This window comes from Phyllostomus discolor, chromosome 3, assembly GCF_004126475.2.
Source record: "Phyllostomus discolor isolate MPI-MPIP mPhyDis1 chromosome 3, mPhyDis1.pri.v3, whole genome shotgun sequence".
Taxonomy (NCBI): domain Eukaryota; kingdom Metazoa; phylum Chordata; class Mammalia; order Chiroptera; family Phyllostomidae; genus Phyllostomus; species Phyllostomus discolor.
Genome location: NC_040905.2, coordinates 198,758,239 through 198,781,682, shown reverse-complemented (window position 1 = coordinate 198,781,682; position 23,444 = coordinate 198,758,239). Strand labels below are relative to the sequence as shown.

Sequence of the window (23,444 nt, the reverse complement as noted above, 5' to 3'; positions counted from 1 at the left end):
GAGGCAAGCCCAGGCTTGTACTTTTACAGCCATCTGTTTACAGAGGCTCACCTGATATGGCATGATGTGAGCAGACCTCTGGCCTATGAGCAGAGCTCGTCCTTGGTGTGACATGCTGGCCTCACTCCAGGGCACAAGTTTTATCCTCTCATTTAATCTAGCCTACCCTGCAGGACAATGGGAGAATGAGGCCAGGTGTATCTCAACCTGGAGGGGAAAGGCAAGCCAAGCACCCCATTCACCTCGCTCATGCCTGAAGAACTTACCTGATATCCTCAGAGGGAAGAGAGAGAGGTGAACTAGATTATCCAATTCAACAAACATCCACAGAGCATCTTCTGCACTGGGCAGTGGGGATATATAAACACTAATCCCTTTGTGGTCCAATGGAGGAAACTAGGCAAACCGAGGAGACAGTCAGAAGAGGCTTCCTGGAGGGGATGACTGCCAGGCTATGCTTTAAATGAACCATTACTTGCCCAATGAAGGGGAACCCCAGTGGGATGGCAAATCAACATGTGTGTTTGGGGGCAGCAGAAACCCCCAAACTCCAGTAGTGATAAGCAATCCACTCAGGAATTAAAGTCAGGCAACCTGGGTTTGAATCTCCACTACACCACTGACTAGTTGTATGGATGGAAACAAGTCACTTAACCCTTTAAAACCTTGATTCCTTAGACACAAGATGGAAATCATTATAATACATTTCTTGTGGGGTGGTTGTAATGATCAAGTAAAATAATCCATGTAACATGCTTAGCAAAGTACCTAGAAAATAGCCATCACTCAAAATGTATCAGCTATTACTATTATTACTAGCACTACTATTACTATTATTATTTCATTAGGGCAGAGGGGACAGATGAGAACACAGGGGACCATGAAAGCCATGTGGAGGAGCTTGGCCCTGATACTACAGGCACACAGGCCCCAGGAAGGGGATTCAAGCAGAACACAGCTAAGCGCATCTCCGTGATTCCTCCTGACTCGATGTTCCACACCCCACAAAGAGGAGGCAGGACCACAGAAATCTCAACAGCTGTCACAGTGCTTAGAGAGTAAGCAGCCCTCAGTGTTTGGTTTCTGATTCTGAGACAAGAGGGCAACCTAGTCCAGGGCTTGTCACCACTCAGCCAAAAAGCAGAGATGGGGACTGGATTGTAATCGTGCTTTTATTAATATCAGAGGCCAGCCATCCAAGAAGGTGGAGGGTTAAAGCCGTAACATCCATTCTCCCTTGAGTTTTCAGAAGCAAGTTTATATAGGGGAAGTGTGGGGATTCGTGAGGGGGAAATTCCAAAGGGAGTTGAAAGGGGAGCCTGGCAGCTTCTTCCCAAACTCTCTCCCTTTGTTCTGGTGTTATCTCTCCGTTCACGTTAGCATCGCTCTCTTCCCCCAGACATCTGTGGTTTACGCCCATCAAAGCTTTGTATTCTCTGGTTAGGGAGGAGAGGTAAAACCCGTTCACTCTCAAGTGCCCTTGGTCAGGGGAGATAAGGTTTTGTGATTCACCAGCTGACTGTAAGTTGCTTAAACTGTTTGGTCTTATATAATTTTCTTGTCTCAGTTTCCCCATTCCACTCGCCCAGGAATTCTCCTAGCTTCTTACTATCGTATCTCAATTCTACACACCCCAAACGTGTGGGCTGTGGGCTGAAACAGGCAGGGCAAGAACGCTCATTGGAGTATGAGTGAAAGATGGATTCAAAAGCCTGGCAGCTGGCCTTCCAGTCCTCATCACAAAAGAGACATGTGGATCAGAGAGCTTCTTTAAGGGGTGAGGGCAACGCTTCCGGTGAAGACGCCCCTAGCAGCAAGCTTGTTCAGACAGCAGAGGGAACTCTTCACTTAATGTTCAACTATTCCAGTACCATGAAGAGCCAAGAGGGATTTTCTCAGGCCTGGGAGCAGAGGGCAGTGGGAAGATTATGAGCCCAGCAAGTATTATAAGCAAATTCACGGGTGTAGTGCCTTCAACTGAATTGGCCTATGGCTGCCTAGTGTCTGATGGTCAGAATGAACAGTCATTTATGATGACATCATTCAAAGGATGTCAATGTCAGGTCATATCTACCAGTTTTATAGCTAGGGAAACCAAGGCCCAAAGAAAAAAAAGGAATTTGCCTAGAATAAGTTGAATTCATGAGGCAGTGTTGGAAATGTGTAACGTGGTTCTTTGCATACAAAATAGTTACAATAATAAGAAGCTAAGCCACCATCACCAGTGAATATATTGAATAAAATGCTTTTATATTTTAAGCCATAATGACATAAACATTGTCTTTTTCCCCTGCCAACAGAGCTCCTGATAGCAGGTTCCCCACTTAGATTTCTTTGATCCTATATCCTCTTACAGTTGAGCACAAGGATGTTTTTTATCTCCACTGCCTAGCAAAACAGCCTGAAGGAGGAAACCTGGCCTCTGGATGCATGCTGACTTAGATATGAGTCTCAGCATTTCCAACCACTTGCTTGACCTTGTACCACTGACTGTATCTAGGCCTCAGGATTAACCTTGCAGAGTTATTCTGAGAATTAAATTAGCTGAAACATGTGCAAGCACACAGTTCGGTACCCGGTGCACTTGCAAAGGAAGGACAGCGACAATTACCATCAAATCAACAATTACACAGCATTGCTGCAACCACCACGGCCGGGCTGAGTGAGGTGGGAAAAGACTAGGTGAGGTGAAATCTGCAATAGGACAAGAATGGCACCTGGTACAAAGAGGAACCTGGGTCATATATGTTTTCATTCCCCAACTTCCACAGTCTGGTGAAAGCCCAAGTAGAAGCAATCCATTTTTAAAATACTAAGGTAGCTGATGGCAAAATGAGAAATAAACAGATTTCTGTGGTGAGAACCAGGGGAGGGGGGCCGGGGGCTAGGCAGAGGTGGGCAAATGGGGGCAAAATGGGGGGCATCTGTAATAGTGTTAATTAACAATTTTAAAAAAGGGAAAAACTAAGCTATAGAGATCTAATGTGTGGTATAATATAATGAATATTATACTATAAAGATATAATGTGATAAATATTACTTCAATGGCAATCATATTATAATATATAACAACATGCTATATGCCTGAAATTTACAAAATATAATATATCAGATTAAATAAAAATAAATTAAAATTAAAAAGTAAAGGCAGTAAACTACTAAAAAAATAAATAAATAAACAGATGCCCTTTGCCCCCAAATGGAAACAGCATGGTAATGGTCTCCATCAAAGGGCCGTGGGAGAAGATCTGGTGTCTCCCACTCCCAGAGCAGAGAGAAACAGTTAATGTGTGATTTCACTTTTAGGAAATTGCTCAGAGGACATCTCATGTATCCTGGAAAGGGCTCCGTTCAAGAAGTCATGGGCCTACCTCCAAGGTCAGTAACCAAATCCAGGAACTCCAACCATCCCAGGGCCAATTCCTGCAGCCTTTTTTGCATTTGGAAAACATTTTCGTTAATTTATTGTTGTTCAGTAACAATTGTTCCACCTTTTTCCTCATCCTGGAACTTCTAAGCTAGAGGTCACAAGTAGAGGCCTGTGGCCAAATGTGACTGGCCGATGTGTTCGGTTTAGCCCGCAATTTGAATTAAATTTACAATTTGAATTAAAATGCCTTAGGAAAAAGAGAAGAGAGTTGCTGTAAAACAACAAGGCTCCTCTAGCCTCAGCCACCTGCACTGCATTCACTGCTTCTCACTGACTACCTGGCTCCCAAAGGCATCTGCATCCCACCCCCACCACCCCTCTCTACTCAGCACCCCTTCCCCAAGTTGCAAGGCCAACTGCATAGTGCTTTTCCTCCTCCAAGGGAAGCAGGCTCTTAATCTCTGCCTCTGTCTAGTTATTCAAAAGGGGACCACAAAACTGCCCTGTCCCCAGATTGACAGCTTAATGAACAAGTCAGCACAGTGTCTATTTACATATTATTGCAAAGTAAGAGTCCCCTTATAAAAGAAATAATTAGAGCCACTTACACTGGGAAAGATGAAATACGGAGGGGATGGCTAAGATTCTCTGAATAGCCATTCTGCTCATTTTAGAAATTCAATTTTGCAGTTAGATTAGTTTGCACTCTTCAGTTGAATTGCAAGGAGGTTTAAAGGGAAGGCACGGAGGCTATTAAAACTAACACGCCTGCTTCCCAGTTCTGAAAGGCACCCTGAGTGCTGGTTTTCACTCGTTAGGGCCCAGAGCAATTATAATCTAGATTATATGTTGACACGTAAATAATCTAGGGTGTCCAAGCTTTTGGCGTTTCCGGGCCACACTGGAAGAAGAGTTGTCTTAGGCCACACATTAAATACACTGGAATACAGAATCACAAAAAAATCTCATAATGGTCTAAGTAAATTCATGATTTTGTGTTGGGCCACATTCACACCATCCTGGGCTGCATGCGGCCTGTGGGCCGCAGGCTGAACACCCCAGGAGGATCTGCTAACATTCTGCCTTTCTATAAACCCCAGCTTGGAAGAGGTCCTTAATGTGCATGTAAAGGGTATCTGCATTTATGTTTGGCTGCGTTTTTAAAAAGAGGAAAACATTTAAAAATTTAGATGATGAATGGTTAAAGGATGCATCTTATTTTGAAAGCAGACAGGCTGAGATTCTCCTGAACATCTTGATGCCTAAATTGGTTACTAATTGATTACTAAAAATAAATATCCTATTTCTGATATTTTGTGCAATGCCTACCAAATATTAGTCCCCCCTTAATCAAGTATTCATTGATTGATTGGCTAAATGAACATGATAGTCCAGAACTTGAGGGGAATACATCCAGGAGCTTGTGGTCTGAAAAGGCAAAGATATTGTAATAACAGAATATAATAATTAAATGGAAAGTAATTCTGTAGGAGGTAGAGAGAGGTCCAGCACCCTGTGTGTTCTTACTCTCAGCTTTGAGCATTAGAGAAAGGGGAGAATATTAAGCAGCACCTAGAAAGAGTAACACAGAAGATATTTCAGGTGGTTGTCACAGCAGGCAATATTATAGAAGACATAAGTCTTGAATGGGGAACACTGAAAAAGACTTCACATTTTTTAGCCTGCACCTGCCAACTGCCCCATAACTGTTTTGTTTCTTCTTCTCTTTCCAGTGTCAAAGCATATAAACAAAACCAAGTTGTCTTGGAACAAAGATGGCATCATCCATGGAGTCAGACAACAGGATGGGAACCTGATCATCCAGTTCCCGGGTTGGTACTTCATTATTTGCCAACTGCAGTTTTATGTGAAATGCCCGGGACATTCTGTCGACCTAAAGTTGGAACTTCTCATCAACAAAGACGTCAAAAAGCAGACGCTGGTGACAGTGTGTGAGTCTGGAGTGCAAACTGAAAAGATATACCAAAATCTCTCTCAGTTCCTGCTGCAGCACCTACAGGTCAACAGTACCATATCAGTCCAGGTGGATAAATTCCAGTATGTGGATACAAACACCTTTCCTCTTGAGAATGTGTTGTCTGTCTTCTTATACAGTAGTTCAGACTGAACCCTTTCTCCTGGCCTCTGTCATATAGCACTTCATCCATCCAAACACTTGAGCAAAAAGGAAACTCTAGAACAAGACTGAAACCACAAAGGGTATTAAATAGTACGCTTCTCCTTCTGTCTTTTGGGAAGATACAGCTCCAGGGTTAAAAAGAGAGTTTCAGATAGAGAGCAGGGAAGCAATGCGGTGTGGTGGACAGAGCCCCACAAGGGAATCAGAAGGGATGGGTTTATGCCCCAACCACTAACTCACAGAATGACCTGGAGCTATTCCTTTCCTATCCTTGGAACTCAGGATCCACGCCTGAAGAATGAAAGGGCTGGATCTGAATCACTCTAGTCTCTTCCATCTCCAAAGACCATCCTCTCTCATCACAAATCTATGAACTAAGATTCCAGACAGTGTTCTGGAAGCCCCCAACTAAAGGGAAGGCCCTCACACCAGTATAAAACCGATGGCACTAGTATCATCTGGCTGCATGTCACCTCCACAGAGTCAGAAGTTGGAGACAACATTCAGAGCACCTTGACAAATGGTGTGAACTGCAGGACCTAAAATGTGTAAAAAAAACCATAACTGCCAATCTGACCATTCCAAATCGAAGAGGCTTTGTGGGTCCATTTCACTGAAGGCAGACAATAATTCAACAACAGATGGTTTCTGGTTTTCAGGAAAGTGCTATGCATTCAGTCAACTCTTAAATTGAGCGGTGGTCAAATGATGGGATGGTCCAAATGATGTGGTCATTTGGTCAGGGCACAGCTGCTGCCATCTCCCTCATGAGTTCATTCTGTCCCCTGCTTCAAACACCTCTCAGAAAACCATTTCTGGGCAGGGTTTGTAAGGCCTCACAAAGTTGTCAATAGACAGTGATGACCCTGAAGACAGTGAAAAGGACTCCTGAGCAAAGCCAGATTTCACTCACTACATCAACTTTGACAGCTGTCCATCATCTTCGAAGGAGCATCTGATTGTTTGAAAAGGCCATTGGACTAGAAGCGTAAGCCCCTGAGGTTATGCTTCAGAAAGAAAAGGGACCTTTAACTCTATGCAAAAGAGTGAAGTGAAATTTGTTTTTTTCTCAGTAATTGGGAGAGGAAAGAAAAGATTAAGAATTCAGAAAAGCTTGTCAGAGAAAGATTTAAAAAGATTTAAAGAAGAAAAAAAGCAGCAGTGGTGGTATGGATGAGAGGAACTTGGGAGCACAGAAATGACTAAGAACATTTTAAATGAGTAGCTGAGCGGCATACTCTGCGGACTCCTCCTCCATCAATGAATTATTCAGTAAAGTCTGCATTTCTCTTAAACGCTTTCTGTGAGTAGACAAGGGGCATTGGAAGAGGTGTTGAACTGAGCAAGCCAAGTGGTATGTGGTAAAAACACAAGCAGGTTTTGAGGATCCAAAGCTAGAAAACAAGGAGGCCTCTGCCATTTGAGTTATACCCTAACTCTACAGAGCAAATGAATCTTGCCTTAGACCAACTCATGCATTCTTGAAAATGTATCTACAACCCAAGCATGTGTAAATTAAGCACATTTTTTTTTACCATTTCACATTCCAACTCAAGAACTACTCCATTTGCACTTTTCACCAACCATCCTCCAAGCAGAGGTACCTGATTTGGACATTGTGAGTGGTTCCCAATCTCAGGCTCTACCAAGTCAACAGTTGAAGACACAGGGGGCACAGCATTGAAAGGAATCTTGAAGCAAGACAAAACAGTAAGAGAGTAATCTCTAGTCAGTCACCTAATAGTTACACAGGAAGTAGACGACCTAATAATTATATAGGGAGTGGACAACCTAGGAAGTTCGAAACTAAAGTTACTCCCTGAGAGTTAACCAGCTTCCGGACATATTGTGAGCAAATGACACCATCTTTGCCAGTAAAATAAATGATTTTTGTAACTGGGAAGTCAGGCTACCTGAAACATATGCCTATTTGGTAAAAACTCAACTGCACTTCTCTACCCCCCAACACACACACACACACACACACACACACACACACACACAGAGTATACTTGCAGAACTTGTAGAAGAGCATGAATTGATGAAAAGTAACAAGTCAATATAGACTAAATATATTGCTGCCCTTGGGAAAATTCATACCACTGATTCATTCCCACACAAGGACAAAGCCCTTAGTTAAGAGGATAGTCAGTCTGACATCTCTGGAAAGATCCTGAGAGATCAGCTAACCCAACATTTGAATGGAAACCCAATAAAAGGCAGGGACTTGGGAAGTCCTTACCCATGATTAGCAGCAGCGCTGGGTCTGAGCCCAGCCTCCTGACTCCAGTCTCCACTATTTCCCACCAGGCTTTGTGGGTCCCCTTCTGCAGCCTATCTGTAATTCCTCAGGCCACATCTTCCCAGCCCTGCACTGAAGTATCCCTAGTACTCAGGGCTGTCCTCTGCTCTGTCTTGCCCTCACTGCAATCACCCCAGGATCACCATTCTAACATGAGACCCATGTGATCTGTAGATTCAATACACGGTCAAATCTCAGGGAAAGGTCAGTGTCCCATGATATAAAAGTCCTATCTCTCAGAAACTGAAGAAATATGTAAGGCTGGTATTTTTTCCAATAAAAAAATTAAAATCATGTTTTAATTTGAAATTATGTGTATATGTGCATATATGTGTTAACACATATGTGTGTACATCTATATATCTCTATATGTGTGTGCACTGTACACGCATGTATTATATATACATACATGTATGTGTGTGTGTGTACTTTCTTCAGTAATTGTTTTAAAGCTCATCTGTGTATTCTGGGGTCAGGGGAGGGAGCCTGATTCTTGCTCTGGTCATTACAAAATGTATATTCATTTGTATTTATTTTAATTATAAAAAGAACAGAAAATAATATTTCTTCCATGCCTTACCAGCCTATTTAAATAACTATTAATATTTTGCTATATCTGTCTCTGCTTCTTTTGAAAAATAAAATAATACATATAGACCTAAAGTCTCATTCCTCCATCCACGTCCCTACACCCTCCCCAGAGAATAACTATTGCCTGGGAGTTTGTGTGTTCCCTTCACTTACATAAATTTACACTTGTTCTCCCATAAAATTATATAGTACAGTTCAGAGTAGCTTTTAAAATTTCAATAAATGATATCATACTTTATATAACACTTTGAATTAAATGTTGTCATGTAATAGTAAGTTTTTGAGATTTATGCAGACTGATACATGTAGTTCTAGCTCATTCATTTAACTGCTATATGCTAATATTTCATTATTTAAATACCCCACCCTTTGCCCATTCTTCTATGGATGAACATTTACTTTGCCTCCTGATTTTGCTGCAATAAGCACATCTTCCTGCCCAACTCCCACTGCTTGTTGCCATTTTTCTATACAACAAAAATACTCTTTAAAAACTATAAATATGGCAGTTCCTCCTTTATCCACAAGAAATACATTCCAAGACACCCAGTGGATGCCTGAAACCACAGATTGTACCAAACCCTATACATACTGTTTTTTCCTATACATATTCTAATACATACCTTTTAACTTAAAAAATAAAAGCAATTAACTTTAAAAAATTGAGGGCTTCTCTCTGACATATCGGAATTGCCAGAATCACTATTCCTGCATTTTGGGGCTATTATGAAGTAAGAGAAGGGTAACCTGAACACCAGCACTGTGATACCGTGACAGTCAGTCTGTTAAACAAGACAGCTGTTACATGACTAATAGGCAGGGAACACGTAGGGCCTAGATCTCATGGGCAAAGGGATGAGTCGCATCTCAACTGGGAGCTGCACGGCATGAGATTTCATCACAGTCTTCAGAACAGCCTGCAATTTAACACTTATGAATTGTTTATCTCTGGAACTTTCCATGTAATATTTTCAGACCACAGTTGACTGGGTAAGTGAAAGCATGCAAAGTGGAACCACAGTTAAGGTAGACTGCCATCGTAGCCTGAACCTACTGAGTCAACCGTGGCAAATGAGACTAGACCCCTCTGTGGTCACAGCTCATGAGCCAGAGCTTTGGAATCTGAACAGCTCTTCCTGCCTTTCTTAAGCACTTCTCTGCTCTGTGCACCCACTCTGCACACATCAGGAGTGCCCGTGTGGTGCCTGGCCTCAGGCCAGATGCCAGGTTATAACCCAGTGTGATGTGTGCCACGGCCCTGACAGGCTGCTGCAAAATCAGTGCTAGTTAACACGTGTTTGGAACATGCCTTTCCAAAGTGTTCTGGGGCGTCCCCGGATCCAGCTCTCTTCCTGATGAGTATTTGAAAAATGCTCGAGTGCAAGAAGGACAAGCACAACCCCAGAAGAATATTTCTGCTTCAAGATGAAATGCCTGTGTTCTCTGTGGTCTGTTCCAGACCTCTTTCTCCTGACACTCCATACTGTCTCCCTGGGTGACTTAACTCCCATGACTTCAAACAACATCTTCTTGTCAATGACTATATAATCTAGATATCCAGGCCTGATTTTCTCCTAAAACCCAGCCCTATATATTCAGTAGACTCTGGGCTCTATCCATTAGTTCTCTCTGAGACCTTGCAATGGAAGACTGGCACTCAACGTCTAGTGCAGTGACTTTTGAGGTTTGCTTTTTTTACCATGACCCAGAGAAAGAAATATTCTCCTTTGCAAACAAGAATACATATACACATGTACACATACCCTTAAGACAAAAGTTTTATTACATTAAGAGTTGCCCTTACTATTGGCAACTAAGAAAAAAAATATTGTTGTGACCACCTGAATTGATTTCATGAGTCACAACTCACAATTTGCAAAATACTGTCCTCATGTGACCTTCCCTACTCCAGAAGTTGGAAAACTAAAGATATACTTTCCTTATTGTCTTGTGGCTTGGGCTCTTGCAGCTGAGACAAACAAGGCTTTGGGATGCTTGTCCCTTCTGCCACAAGCCCAGCTGTGGAGGCATTTGGTATTTCTGCAGCTGCTTTTGCAGAGGTTCCCATGTTTAGATACTGGCGTAGTAAGTGTGGCGAGTCTAGGTGTAGGGAGAGGAGCATCCATGCTGCTGAGATGGTCTGTTGCAGATTTCCATTGGTCCTAGAACCGGAAGTGGTAGCAGTTTCCTGATTGTGGTGTTTTCCTGTTCGAAACAGCAGTGTGGTGGTTCCTGAGGGGGCAGCTTCTAGTACAAGATTACTGAAGAGAAACCTGAGCAGCCCAGTTCCTAGGAGAGGGGTTAGAAGTTGCTCCTGAAAGCTCAAGCTGAATTCTTTTTCCTCAGCCCTCTTGATAATTCTGTAAGCCATTTAATACCCTGTGATAAATGTCTTCTTGCTAAGCAAGCTAGAGTAAAGTCTGATCTCTGCAACTGGTCCCTGATGGGTAGCCTCAGCAGGTACTGAACCAACCTCATGATACCACAACTTGTCAGCATTCCCATGTTCTAAATTTCAAAGTCTACATGAGTTTTGTATCATCCTTCTTTCCTATTTCCCATCCAATCTGCAACTGTTCAATTCATCCTGTTCTCTAGCCCCAGCCACCATCATCTCACTTGCATTCACTCTCATCACCTTCTAACTCACATCCTTGGTTGCTGTCTACTCGCAAATCCCATCTTCAAACAGAAATAACAACTCTCCATTGTTCTTGAGCTTGGTAGTAATAATTGTTTACCCAGCTCTCACATGTTACGCACTTTTCATATCCTTGCTCATTTAATCCTCAAAACATCCCTATAAGGTAGACATCATTATTCCCACCCAGCAGACATGACATCAGGACTCAGAAACACTGGGTAGCATGGCCAGCATCACCCAGCCAGTGGTTGGTAGAGCTGGGATTCAAGCCCTAGTGTGTGAACATCCACATTCCAACATTACCTACTCCAATCACTACAAATTCAGCCTTCCTAAAATGTAAGATCTCTAAACCAGCCCCCTCTCCATCTAGATCCTGCCTTTCTCTCTGGCTTCATATCACTTCCCACCCCTAGATCATATTGAACTTCTCCCAATCCCTCAAACTTGCTGTGTTCAGCTTTGCCGCCAGGTGTTTGCAGATGTTCTTCCTTCTGCTTAGAATACTGGTTTTGTTCACTTTTTCCTGGTTACCACCTATCATGGTCCGATCTCAGAGAAGTCTTCCTGACTCTGCTGGCCTCACCTAATGTCCTGCTGCCTTCTTCCATACTTGTCCCATTCTTAAGTGCATAACACTGTACTGTTCACCCCTGGTTCTCTTCAACATCTGGACTCCTCAAGTGCAGGAACCCTATCTGATTCAGCACTGGGTCCTCACAGCCCAGCACAGCTCCTGGGACAAAACGATCATTCGGTGACTATTTCTTAAATGAATAATCAAAGAAAATCTCTTTCAACACAGGCCTCATTCTAGGGAGAAGATAGCAAATAAGCCATCCCCCCCTCACAGGAATAAAAACTATTTACAAAATATGAAAATGTACATTGAAAACAATCTTTTTTCTTCAAATGGTTTTTCAGGACTCAGGAGAATAAGGATGCAGACTAAAGAAAGGGGAAATTTTCAGAAAACAAAATCCACTACTGCCACCTGAAAATTTGGAAAAAAGACAAACTCTCATTTAGTTTATTGAACCCCTTATGGTCCAGGTGTAGTATATCCTCTATATAATTCATCTCTATTCCTACCCCTATGAGATAGCTAGATGCTATTCTATTCCTTTCGTAGGTGGGGAATGCTCACCATAGAGAATTTAAATCAAATTTTACTGCATCTTACAATCAACTGAAAGATTTCTTTAAACCCTCAGGGTCTATCTCATGCCAATTAAGTTAGAATCTCTGGGGTTAGAACTCAGGCATCAGGATGACTTTAAGCTCCCAAATTTGAAGCTAAGTTTGAGTCAGTGGTTTAGACCCTTGCTGTCCAAATGGACCAGCAGCCCAGAATCTCACACCCACCCGGACCCATTAAAACAGAACTTCCATTTTAATAAGACCCACAAGAGACTCACAGATACCTATACCCTATGAAAGTTCACCCTGGATTTTATTTCCTTAGCCCTCTTGACAATTCTATAAGCCATTTAATTTTTGAGGAACACTGGCTTTGATGACTGTCCCTGTGAAGTGGAGAAAACTGCACTGAATCCATTATGTTTCCTAAGCTGACTTGGGAGACGGTATCCCCGTTCTTCTGCTGCTTATGCAAATATGCGGGTCCAGACACTACCAAGAGCATCCTCAAGTCACCATGACAGTATTCATTTGTAATTATCATCACTGAGTTTTTAAAATAGCTTTTGGTCCAGCTCTCTCCCTTGGGAATCTTTTTTTTTTTTTACCCTGTGTTGTTGTATTTCTTTTTTTTATTTTAATCATTGTTCAAGTACAGTTTTCTCCCCCCTACTCCCATTCCAGCCCACCCACCCAACTCACCCCCCTTCCCCCCATTACCCCCCTTGGGAATCTTAGGCAAGATCTTGTACAAGACTGTACAAGGTACTGGCCAATACGTGGAAAGCTTGCAATACAGTCCAGAGTGGGTTATGTGTTTTCCCTATAGCCAAGGAAAGCAAGAAAACAAGTCTGGGGGCAGCAGAAGGGAAAAAAACAATTTGGAAACTTGAGTTTGAATCCTAGCTCAGGCAATTGCTAGCATTAGGATCTTGATGAGCCACCAACATCCTCTAAACTTATCTTTCCACAGCTATAAAATGAGAAGCATAATCTGCCCCAAAGCTGTGGGTAAAGCAAATACACAATAAGCCTGAAATGTATACAAATGATATTCAGTATCCTCAGAGGAGTCTGACTGCGGGAAAAGGAGCAGAAAAACAAATCAAGAGCAAATTTGAGAGGAATGAAGCTTCCACAACCTCACCGAATCCCACTCCCACCTGCATCCTGAAAAACCAGCCACTGGACTGACAAAGATGTACACAAGGCCAATGCCCATGGCATGCTTTCATACTTTTGGGAAAACTGGCCTGGTTAAGCCAATTGAGTATTGGGAGATGGGGTATGGGGGGTCCCTTTCCTGTCTCCTCCATGGCAGCACTGATCACATAGGAGTGTTGGTGTCTTCGAGTCTTTTTTCCACTTAGAATGAACTACTTAGTCAAGAATCTGCCTCTGAACCCCAACGCCTCGGTCAGTGTCTGGCACTAAGTCCACACTCAGGAAGCCTGTGGATTTCACTCACAGCAAGACAGGAAATTAGCAGCTGGGGGTGTCAGAGCAGCTAGTTGAGAACATGCTGAAGTCCCCTCCACCTTCACTACCAGAAAGCTGCAAGTGAAAACTAGCTGAGGTATTTCATCATTGCATTGTCTGTGCTGGTGGTATTACAGATGACATCACTGCCATGACCTCTGATTTTGTCTTCTGCTCTCACACTAGTTTCACTTTAACAGCTGGCCTGATGCACTCAGCATCAGGTGCGGAGGAGTCAAAGAAAGAAAGGCCACAAACAGTCATGGGATTGACACATCCAGAGGAGGACAGAGCAAGAGTGTGCATAAGGAGGCTGAATTCCTACTGCCGAAGCAACACTCGTACACTCAAACAGAGAGCCCTCAATTGTATCTGACCTTTACTTGTTCCTCTTTTCATTAACTATGGTGTGTTTATCTAAGTAGCTTTATATCATATTAATCTATATAATTGCTAACACTTACTTTATGCTTGGCTTACCAGGTTTGCTTACCAGGTTCCAGGCATCATATTGAAGCTTTCAAATACTGCTCTATTCTCACTACCTGTTATGAGAAAGACTGTTTATTCCCATGTTAATAGATGAGGAAACACAGCCTTAAAGAAATGCATAAGCATACAAATTGGCAGTTTCAGAATAGTCATGGAAACATAAAGTACAACATAGGGAATATAGTCAGTAATATTGTAACAACTATGTATGATATCAGATGGGTACCAGATGTATTGGGGTGATCACTTAGTAAGTTACATAATGTCCAATCATTGGGATATATACCTGAAACTAATAAAATATTGTTAGTCAACTGTAATTGAAAAATAAGAAATTATTTTTTAAACAAGAAATGCACATATAGACAGAAATAATTACATGTTTATTTGTCTATTTAGATCTGGTTTTTAAAAAAGTGTGTTTAGCTGTGAGTCAAAGCATCGCAGGTTCGATTCCCAGCCAGGGTACATGCCTGGGTTGCAGGCCATGACCCCCAGCAACCGCACATTGATGTTTCTCTCTCTCTCTCTTTCTCCCTCCCTAAAAATAAATAAAATCTTTAAAAAATAAATTTTAAAAAGTGTGTTTAAAGGAATGAAAGCAAGTGATCAAAGATACAGAAGCCATTTAATTTGTGATAAAATTTCTTTTCTTTGTGTGCTCACCACCCAAAGACAAGCCTTCCTCGGTCACACTATATATTTGACCTCTTTTATACACAATGCAATATACAGGTGATGTGTTATAGAATTATATACTTGAAACCAATGTCACCCCAATAAATTTAATATAATTTTTTTAAAAAACAAGAGATAATAAAATTTAAAAAACAACCAAAACAGAAAGAAAGAAAGAAAGAAAGAAAGAAAGAAAGAAAGAAAGAAAGAAAGAAAGAAAGAAAGAAGACATAAGCATGTCCCACTTTAAGCAGCTTGGAGCCAGGATATAAATGTCTGAAGTCTGACTGCAGAGCCACATCCCTGAGGAGGACCCTGTACTGCTGCTCTGCTGTGAAGCCACCTGACTTTGCACATACTGCTCCCTCTGGCTACAGGGTCCTTGCCCTTCTGCCTCAGCTTGGCTAAGTTACCTCATTCATAAGATTTTACTATTTCTCAAGAATCATTCCCAGGCTAAGTCAGGTATCCAGCCCAGGCCTTGATGCCCTCATCTCTAAGCAGTCATCACCCTGTTCTAAAATTGTGTGAATTATGTGTTTATCTACCTTGCTAGACTGTGCACTTAATGCTAAGAACAATGTTTATATGTAGTACACTTCTCCCTCCAGTGTCTACAACATAAAGTGCTTCTTGCTTCCAAATGATTTGGCACAGCCTCCCATCATTCACGCCCTACTCTAGACTCTGGAAAGGACATTGCTACCTTGAGGCCGTAACTCTACAAGCCTGAGCCTTCATGCTGGCTGCTCCAGAAATGCTGGCTGCTTCTCCTCTTGGTTACTGTCACAACTTAGTGGAAAATCATATACTTAATGATACCCATCATTCTAGGCTGAATTCCAAATAGTCAGGAAGTATCTCATTCCCCACAGCCTGAATGACCAAGGCCTTTCCATGACTTAGAATGTTGGTCCAACTCTTCCTGGACCAGAGACAGAAAGAAGTGTGACCACCCCGAACCCAAAGTGCCAACTCATTTCCTGCCCAGAATTAACCACTTCCCAAAAAGAGTAACTATGTGAACATTAGGTCCCTTCAGGGGAAAACCCCACCTCCCCCTACAGGGCTGTCATCTTACCTTATGATCCCAACTTGACAGTCATCCAGCTGTCCGTTATTGGTACCCTACCCAAAATTTATATGACTCATTCTTGTCAACTACCACCTTGCTGTTCTAGGACAATTCTTAACACACATTGGGCATTTGATGTGCATTTGTTGAATAAATGAAAGATTAAATGAATACCATCTTGGATATCTACATAGTATTTTTTAATTTTATTTTTCATTCAGTTTACATTCAATATTATTTTGTATTAGTTTTAGGTATACAACATAGTGGTTGGACAATCATCTACTTTACAAAGTGTCCTCTCAATATTTCCAGTACCTTAATATATGTATGGCACCTACCACACATATATTATTGACTATATTCCCTATGGTATACTTTACATCGTTATGACTATTTTGTAACTACCAATTTGTACTTTTTAATCCTTTCACCCTTTTCATCTGGTTCCCACCTCCCTCCCTTGTGGCAACATCAGTCTATTCTCTGTGAACATAGTACTTTATAGAGTTTACAAAACTGTTCTTTCAAGTGACAGATGAGGGAATTAAGCTGTTCAGGCAGCTGGTAAGGGGCAGAGCTGGGAGCCCCTGTATTCTGATTTCTTGTCCAGACTGTACTATATTCTGGGGTCAGCAAACTACAGCCTCTGGGGATTTTACATGTTTTGGTAAATAAAGTTTCATTAGAACACAGCTCTGTCCGCTCATTGACATACAATCCATAGCTGCTCTTGAACTACAATGATTACAAGTTGAGTAGTTGTGCCAGAATGCAACAGAGGTTCTATGGCCTACAAAGCCTAAAATGTTTAATATTTGTCCCTTTATAGAAAATGTTTGCCAAATCCTTCTATATATTAATGGTGATTCCATGTATGTTAAGACAGACCATATTTTTCCATATATAATGAACCCCTATGTTTTGTACACACTGTACATGGGATTATTATACCCATGGTATGTAATCATTATACCTATGTATAATGCACATCCTTATCTTTCCCTTAAAAATTTGGGCAAAAAAATGTGCATTATACATCACAAAATACAGTACATGTTTACATACCACACACATGTTTAATTTACTTACAAAGAGAATGATTTGGCTATTGCTTCTATCTCAACTTTTCAATATTGTCAACTATAGGGAGTGCCAATTCTGTTAGAATTGAGTATAGAACATACCTGTTGGCAGTTTGCCAGATGGAAGGGGTTGGGGGATGGGTGAAAAAAGGGAGGAATTAAGATGTAAAAATTGTCAGTTATAAAACAGTCACAGAAACATAAAGCACAGTATATGAAATAAGTATGTATGGTATCAAATGGGTACCAGACTTATCAGGGTGATCACTTCCTAAGGTACATATAAATGTCTAACCACTATGTTGTACAGCTGAAACTAATGTAAATTGCGTGTCAACTCTAATTAAAAAATAAAAATAAAGCCCTGGCTGGCGTACCTCAGTGGATTGAGCGCAGGATGCGAACCAGTGTCGCAGGTTCAATCCCGTGAGGGCACATGCCTGGGTTGTAGGCCATGACCCCCAGCAACCACACACTGATGTTTCTCTCTCTCTCTCTCTCTTTCTCCCTCCCTTCCCTTTAAAAATAAATAAATAAAATCTTAAAAAATAATAAAAATAAATTTTAAAAAGAAAATGTCTGTGAGTGCTGAGTTCTATGAAAGAATGCATGGGCTTTGACCATGGTAGTATCTATCCTAACAAAAGAAGAACTGGCCTCAGAGGCAAGTCCACCAAACACAGTGAGCAGGAATGGCTTGCAGTAAGAGGGGACAACAGGAACATGAAAAACAGAATAATTTAAAATCACAATGTAGCTCAGGGATGAAAGCCCTACATACCCTTATAATGACACAATTTGATTCAATTTTAACATCGTGGCTGACACTGAATTGCATTTTTTGCATTATTATTATTATTATTATTATTACTATTATTATATCTTGATGATTTAAGTTAGAAAAACAGCTGCCAGGAGGTTTCTAAACTCAGAATTGTAAGGTACCATTTTAGAAAAAGAGTTTATTGTTTTTTAAAAAAACACATTAATGGACCTTTTTGTTATATAAAAACAAAGCAAAGATTGAGCTCTAAATGAAAGAATTTTTGAGATGTGAGGATTTGAACTTCCTTATAATAATAATAAAGGTTTCAGAGGCTGAAATTCTTAACTGCACAGAAACTTCATTCCTTTAATATGCACTTTTCCCCTTCTTTCCTTTGTTATATAAAAACAAAGCAAAGATTGAGCTCTAAATGAAAGAATTTTTGAGATGTAAGGATAACTTCCTTATAATAATGAAAAAGGTTTTAAGTGGAATTTTTTTTCTAAAATATGAATTTGGAATGTACTGCTCCAGGAAAATTACTGTTTGTTCTTAGATGTGTATGTTTGTTTGTTTTTTTCAATCAGCTAGTCAGGGGAGTTTAGAAACAGTTGAGTAGATGGATGATACCTGAAGGGATATGAAAATGTGTCTTTCATTTTCACTGGTAAAGTGGACTTAGTGAATTCTAGGTGAACTATGGAGCCTCATATATGACTATTTTGCAGAATAAATTATCCAGTTTTCCAGAAATATGCTATCAGACATGATGTTGTATTCAAACATCGGGACAAAGCCAACATGGTGGGTAGTAGAATATTGTAAGTGTCCAATAAAGACAAGGGTATCATTATTATTCCTCTTTGAATCACATGGTAGGTACTTATGACATACTTTTTTATTTGAACAGAAGCTGAAATTCTTAACTGCACAGAAACTTCATTCCTTTAATATGCACTTTTCCCCTTTCTTTCCTTTTGATTCATACTGGCCTCATCCAACACCCTAACTCACCTGCCTCTTTCTCCCTTGCATGTCTACTCCCTTAATCATTAAACCCTCAGGACAAGGTGGTTCTGGTCAGTATCAATAATATTAGGAACAAAGTCTCAGGTCTATTGACGCAAAGACAGAATTTCAGTCAAACTAGAGATAAAATCTGGGCCTCAGCTATGTTCCAGCTTTAGACCCAGAAAAGCGGAACAACCCCACCAAAAAACGTTCTCTTTGCAAGAACACACCCTTGCAAAACCAGGCAGAGAGCCACAATGGCTGACATCAGGATGGGACGCACAGATCAACTGCCTCCTTACCCAGGTTCCAACCAATCAATAGAGGTAATGACCCTAATCATAACCCTAACTACATTAGTCCCCTATATAACCCTTTGCTTAGAAAACATCAGAGAGCCAGGTTTTGGAGCAATAGCTCACTTGTGACTCTGAGTTTGGCCCCATTTCCTTAAATAAACTTTTGCTGCAAACTCCTATTCATGTTTGGGCTTTGATGTGTGCAGGCAAACAAGCCCCTTTAGTTCCGTTACAAAATCACCTTCATATATTGAATTTTTCCTTTTAGTTCCATTAATTTTCCAACTGAAAATATTCTATTCAAATATTCATTAAATGAGCTATATATACTTATATTTCCAAAATAATTAACGCAAGACTCCTTTTAAATAAAGGATTAGCAAGAACAGCATTCTATTTGAGACAGCATATGGTATAAAGAAAAATTATAAAAGACTGAAATTTAGTGAGAGTACTGACTAGCTCATGAATTCAGATTATTTAGCTTTTGTTGTCTCAGAGATTTTTTACAATCCTTAAAGTTGTAGGAAAATAATGACAAAGAAATCCTTTTTCATAAAAATGCAAGCCGTGTCCCATGCAATGCAACTGATTATTATTTTGTGGATATTGACCAGTTTTGCTAGTTTTCTATACCTTTAAGTCCCACCTCCACCAAAGAGTGTCTATTGGCATCTTCAAAGAACAATCTTTGGTAAACATTGGTCTGTCTATACCCTTTTCTGTAATTGTTAACAATTCTATCTATCTATCTATCTATCTATGTACCTACCTACTTATACAGAGAGATATATATGGATACATATATGCATGCATATGTGTATATCTCATATGCCTACCATGCATATGTGTACATAAGGATATAGGCATATGAGATATATACACACACTAGTGATTGCAATACACATTTACAGTATTCTTGTGTTCCAGCTATTTTTAAATCACATTTTTGTCAAAAATACTATTATAGTATTTTAATCTAAATAGTGAAATACAGAAGAAAGCTAAATGCTACATTAAAAAAGCATTACCATCCTCATCTTATTGATGTAGAAGCACTGAAAATCAGAGAAGGGGGTAATGGGGGGAAGAGGGAAAGGGTTTTCAGAAACAACTATAAAGGACACATGGACAAAACCAAGGGGCAGGTGGAAGCAAGGGAGGGAGGGATGGCTGGGCGGGGGATGGAGCGCTGGGGGGTAAATGCAGACAACTGTAATTGAACAACAATTTTTTTAAAAAAGAGAATCAGAGGGGAAAATCACCAAGATAATAAGTAAATAAAAAACCAAGGCTTCAACCCAGGTTTCAGCAACCAAATTAGTCTTCATTCTAAACCACATTTCTTTCTCTGAATACTTAAAGAGGTTAAATCTCCACATAATACATAAAGACATATCCATTATCGCTAAAACAGCAAAACTTCAAAAAGGATTAGGCTCATGGTATTTCAGAAATACAGGTAAAAAAATACTGAACTATGAAAATTATCATTTTGCTATTCTATTGCAAATAGCAAAAATGACTAGCACAAAGTAAATGCAAGAAAAGTACAAGACTCATTTGCGTGTTTGCAGAACTTAAAAAGGAGCTTGGAAAATGTTATAGGAACTCAAAACTTCCTGATAAAAGTATAAAATGATATATTAAAAAGCCCAATAAATTCAATAATATCAGCTAATAATAACAGCTAACAAGCAATAAAAGCATACCAATTGCCACAGATTAGTCTGAGTGCTTTTTACCCAAATGACTTTTTTTTAAAGATTTTACTCTTTTTATTTTTAGACAGAGCAGGAGGGAGGAAGAAAGAGAGGGAGAAAAACATCAATGTGTTTTCCCCTTGCACATCCCCTTGCAATGTGGTTGCCCCTTGCACATCCCCTACTGGGGACCTAGTCTGCAACCCAAGTATGTGCCCTAACTGGGAATTGAACCAGCAACCCTGTAGTTCACAGGCCAGCACTCAATCCACTGAGCCACACCAGCCAAGGCCCAAATGTCTCTTTTAATCTTCACAGGTATACTATGAGTTTGGTCCATTGATATCTCCAATTTAAAGATGGAAATGCGGCCTGGAGAGACTAAATTACAGCAGGGCCTGTCATGAGAATGTCTTGCTAAGGGATAGAACTCCTGTGATAACTGTGGTATTTGAATTTGGAGAGCCCCACCTTTGGCCCAGTGGGGAAGAAGGGGATCCAGAAAAGAAATCAGCTGTGCAGACACAGTGGTGCTGAGGAGAAGTCCAGGCCTTCAAGGAGGAAGGCTCCAAAGCATGGCTAAGGCACAGTAGGAAGACAGAGAATAAAAGGCAATCAAGATGAGGTCAACGGTGTTCTAGGCAGAATAAGAAAACATGCTTAAAAGGTTTGGGAAAATCACACCTTAAAAATACCTTAACAGATTTTTTTAAATCCTTTGCTAAAGAGATTTGTTTTATTTAAAAATACTAAAACTAGTGCACCAAAAAATAAAAGTATCCCCTGATAAAACTGTTAAAATTTGGGGGTCGGGGGGGATACAATAATAGCAAGTCCTTCCTTTCTTCATCAAAATTCTGTAATAAACCAAAAATTAAAAGAGATTAAGACAGATGGGAAATTAAAATATCAATTTTATGGTTGTGAAAGGTCAATTTGGAGGATGTAGTTTAGTTTAAGAGTCAAATGGACCAGCCTCGCTAGCCAAATCCCAGATTTAGACAAACTTGCCTGTTACAGCATCACTGAATCCTAGAAAAGACAGGAGTCCCCCAAGAGGAAGATAAAGAGAGCCTTGGAGCAGAATATGCCCATTGTACTCTTCCCAGATAAGTCATTCAACCATCCCTGTGGCAGAATAAACAAAAGAGCACAGAGAGAAATGGAGTTATGCTAACCGAGCTTCCATCATGTGAAAGAAACATTTAGAAAAGATGTTCCTCACTAACTTCCATTATTCTTTTAAATATTTCACACTAAGAGACAGAAGAAATATATTTACCAAAAGTCTACAATTAAAATCATACTTAGTGGTAAATATTGAGTGTTTGCCCCCTGGTTGGTAACAAGACAAGGATGTCTATTGTCACCACTTCTGTGCCACACTGCACTGCAGGTCCTAGCCAGAGCTATAAGAAAAAGAAATAAATTTTACAAAGATTAGAAAAGAAGTAAAACTGTCTTTATTAACAGATAATACAAATACTATATTTTAAAAATTACAAAGGGTCTACAAACAAATTTACAAGGTTGTCAAATACAAAGTCAATACATACAAATCAATTACATGTCTGTATACTATCAACAATGAGAAGACAAAAATTCAAAAATACAACATGCACAGCAGTACCCCAAAATATCAAATACCTAGGGAAAACTCGAAGGAAGATGTAAAAAAACTCTAGGCTAAAAATTATAAAATAGTGCTGAAAGAAATTAAAGACCTAAACAAACAGATTTCAAGTATACGAATTGGAAGACTTTATATATTATGATGTAAATTCTTCCCAAATTGATCTGCAGAATGAAAGGAAAGTTTTTCTAATTAAAATCCCTGTAGGTATTTTGTGTGTGGGAATTGGCAAACTGATTATAAAATTTATCTGAAAATGCAAAGAACCTAAAATAGACAAAATAGCCTCAAAGAAAATGATCAAGCTGCAAAACTTACACTATTAGATTTAAACTTACTATAAAGTTGGGGACTTCTAGCTAAAATGGAAGCACAAGGAGATATGCTTTGCTTCCCCGAACATCCAAAAGAAAGAGAGCAACAAATTTAAAAACAAAAAACAACTAGAACTGCCAAAAAAATTGAACTGTATGGAAGTCCGACAACCAAGGAGTCAAAGAAACATTCACCCAGACAGGTAGGACAGGCAGGGATGAGCAGCTGGGGCAGAGAGGACATGCAGCAAGGTGGCAGCAGCAGTGGGTGAAATGGGCAGTCACACATTCAGTGTGAATAAACCAGGAGAAACAACTGAGGAGTGGGGAAGACTGGTCTGACTGTGCAACCCAGGGTTCCAGTGCAGGAAACTAAAGTCTCAAAACCTCTGGCTATAAAAATCTGTGGGAGTTGTAGCAGGAGAAACTGCCAGTCTCACAGGAGAGTTCATTGGAGAGACCCACGGGGTCCTAGAATGTACACAAACCCACCCACCAGGCAATCAGCACCAGAAGGACCCAATTTACTTGTGGGTAGCAGAGGAAGTGACTGAAAACCAATGGAGAGCTGAGTAATCAGCATTGCTCCCTCTCAGACTCCTTCCCCACATACAGTGCCACAAAGCAGTCATGTGGATTGCCCTGCCCTGGCGAATATCTAAGACTCCTCCCCTTACTACCTAACAGGCATGCTGAGACAAAAAAAAAATATGGCCCAAATG

The 23,444-nt window shown here is 40.4% G+C and overlaps 1 protein-coding gene across 1 annotated transcript in view; it reads left to right on the top strand.

The window, feature by feature from the left end:
* The window catches only part of TNFSF8 (TNF superfamily member 8), a 29,073-nt gene extending 20,976 nt beyond the window's left edge, over positions 1–8,097 (top strand). Inside the window, exons 3-4 of the mRNA XM_028519243.2 lie at positions 3,307–3,378; positions 5,104–8,097. Coding sequence (XP_028375044.1) covers positions 3,307–3,378; positions 5,104–5,498 — 467 coding nt within the window. The 3' untranslated portion in view covers positions 5,499–8,097. The remainder of the gene's footprint in view (positions 1–3,306; positions 3,379–5,103) is intronic.
* The last annotated feature ends 15,347 nt before the right edge of the window (positions 8,098–23,444 follow it).